We start from the raw sequence: 1,074 nt of genomic DNA, 5'->3' as shown, positions 1-1,074 counted from the left end.
AAGAAATATGAAAATGTGTTTTAATTAATTTTTAGTGAAGAAATAGAAGCAAAATATGCAGGAAAGTTGACCAAAGAAATATCTGGTCCTACATATGAAGTTCTTGCTCAAGTCATGAAAGCCATTGTTAATAGAAAAATAACAACACCAGCCAGTTTTAAAGGGTAATAACTTGTTATTATAAACAAATATCTTTGTATTACATTGAAATATCTAATTTCACTTGGTCTTATCAATTGGTGTCCACAGTTATATTTGTATTTCAAAATATAATTGTTATAATGGGAGAAATCTTATATTCAATATTTAATTCTAGAAATAGCTATAGTAAAATTATGGAGAGTAGTCTATAAAATGTCTACTAAATAATTAATTATGTATTGAATAAATTATTGATGTATATTTGTATTTGACAGTAGAAAAATGTAAATAATAGGTACTTAACTGTTTTTAAATATAAGTTATTATATATAAAGTATTATAGAAATTCGGTATGAGTAGTTTTTTTTATTGATAATTGTTTAAATTATTGGTCAAAATTATTAATTTGTTATGCCGTTATAATCTAATATACGAGCTAATATATAAAATTCTCGTGTCACAGTTTTCGTTACCATACTCCTCCGAAATGGCTTGACAGATTTTGATGAAATTTTTTGTGCATATTCAGTAGGTATGAGAATCGGCTAACATCTATTTTTCATACACTTAAGTGATAAGGGTTGTCCAGAAAAAAATAAAAGAAGTGCTCAAACAGGGATTTTGATAATTTACAGTAGAAATATTTGTTTATAAATGGTTGTTATGGTTATATATATATAAAAAAAAAATATTATTATAAAAATAATAATAGTGTATTATATGTTGGTTGCTATTGGTTAATCTGGCATGTTTGTTGATTAATATTATTATTTGTATCAATATAATAATTATATGTCTGAGAATCGGCTATTATCTAAGTTTGTATGCTGTGATATAAGTAATTCCCGGAGTTATGGCCTCTTAATTGGGTAGATTAGACCCACTGGGAAGAAGATAGGCTAATTTAAAAAGGGTTAAAAATTTGTTTTTTTT

The 1,074-nt window shown here is 25.1% G+C and overlaps 1 protein-coding gene across 1 annotated transcript in view; it reads left to right on the top strand.

The window, feature by feature from the left end:
* Positions 1 to 35: 35 nt before the first annotated feature.
* The window catches only part of LOC100166291 (structure specific recognition protein-like), a gene marked incomplete at both ends in the record, with an annotated part of 6,233 nt that continues 5,194 nt past the window's right edge, over positions 36 to 1,074 (top strand). Inside the window, 1 exon segment of the mRNA NM_001163107.1 lies at positions 36 to 164. Coding sequence (NP_001156579.1) covers positions 36 to 164 — 129 coding nt within the window.

Source organism: Acyrthosiphon pisum, unplaced genomic scaffold (genome assembly GCF_005508785.2).
Source record: "Acyrthosiphon pisum isolate AL4f unplaced genomic scaffold, pea_aphid_22Mar2018_4r6ur Scaffold_377;HRSCAF=803, whole genome shotgun sequence".
NCBI classification, from domain to species: domain Eukaryota; kingdom Metazoa; phylum Arthropoda; class Insecta; order Hemiptera; family Aphididae; genus Acyrthosiphon; species Acyrthosiphon pisum.
This window is presented reverse-complemented; position numbering and strand designations above follow the sequence as displayed.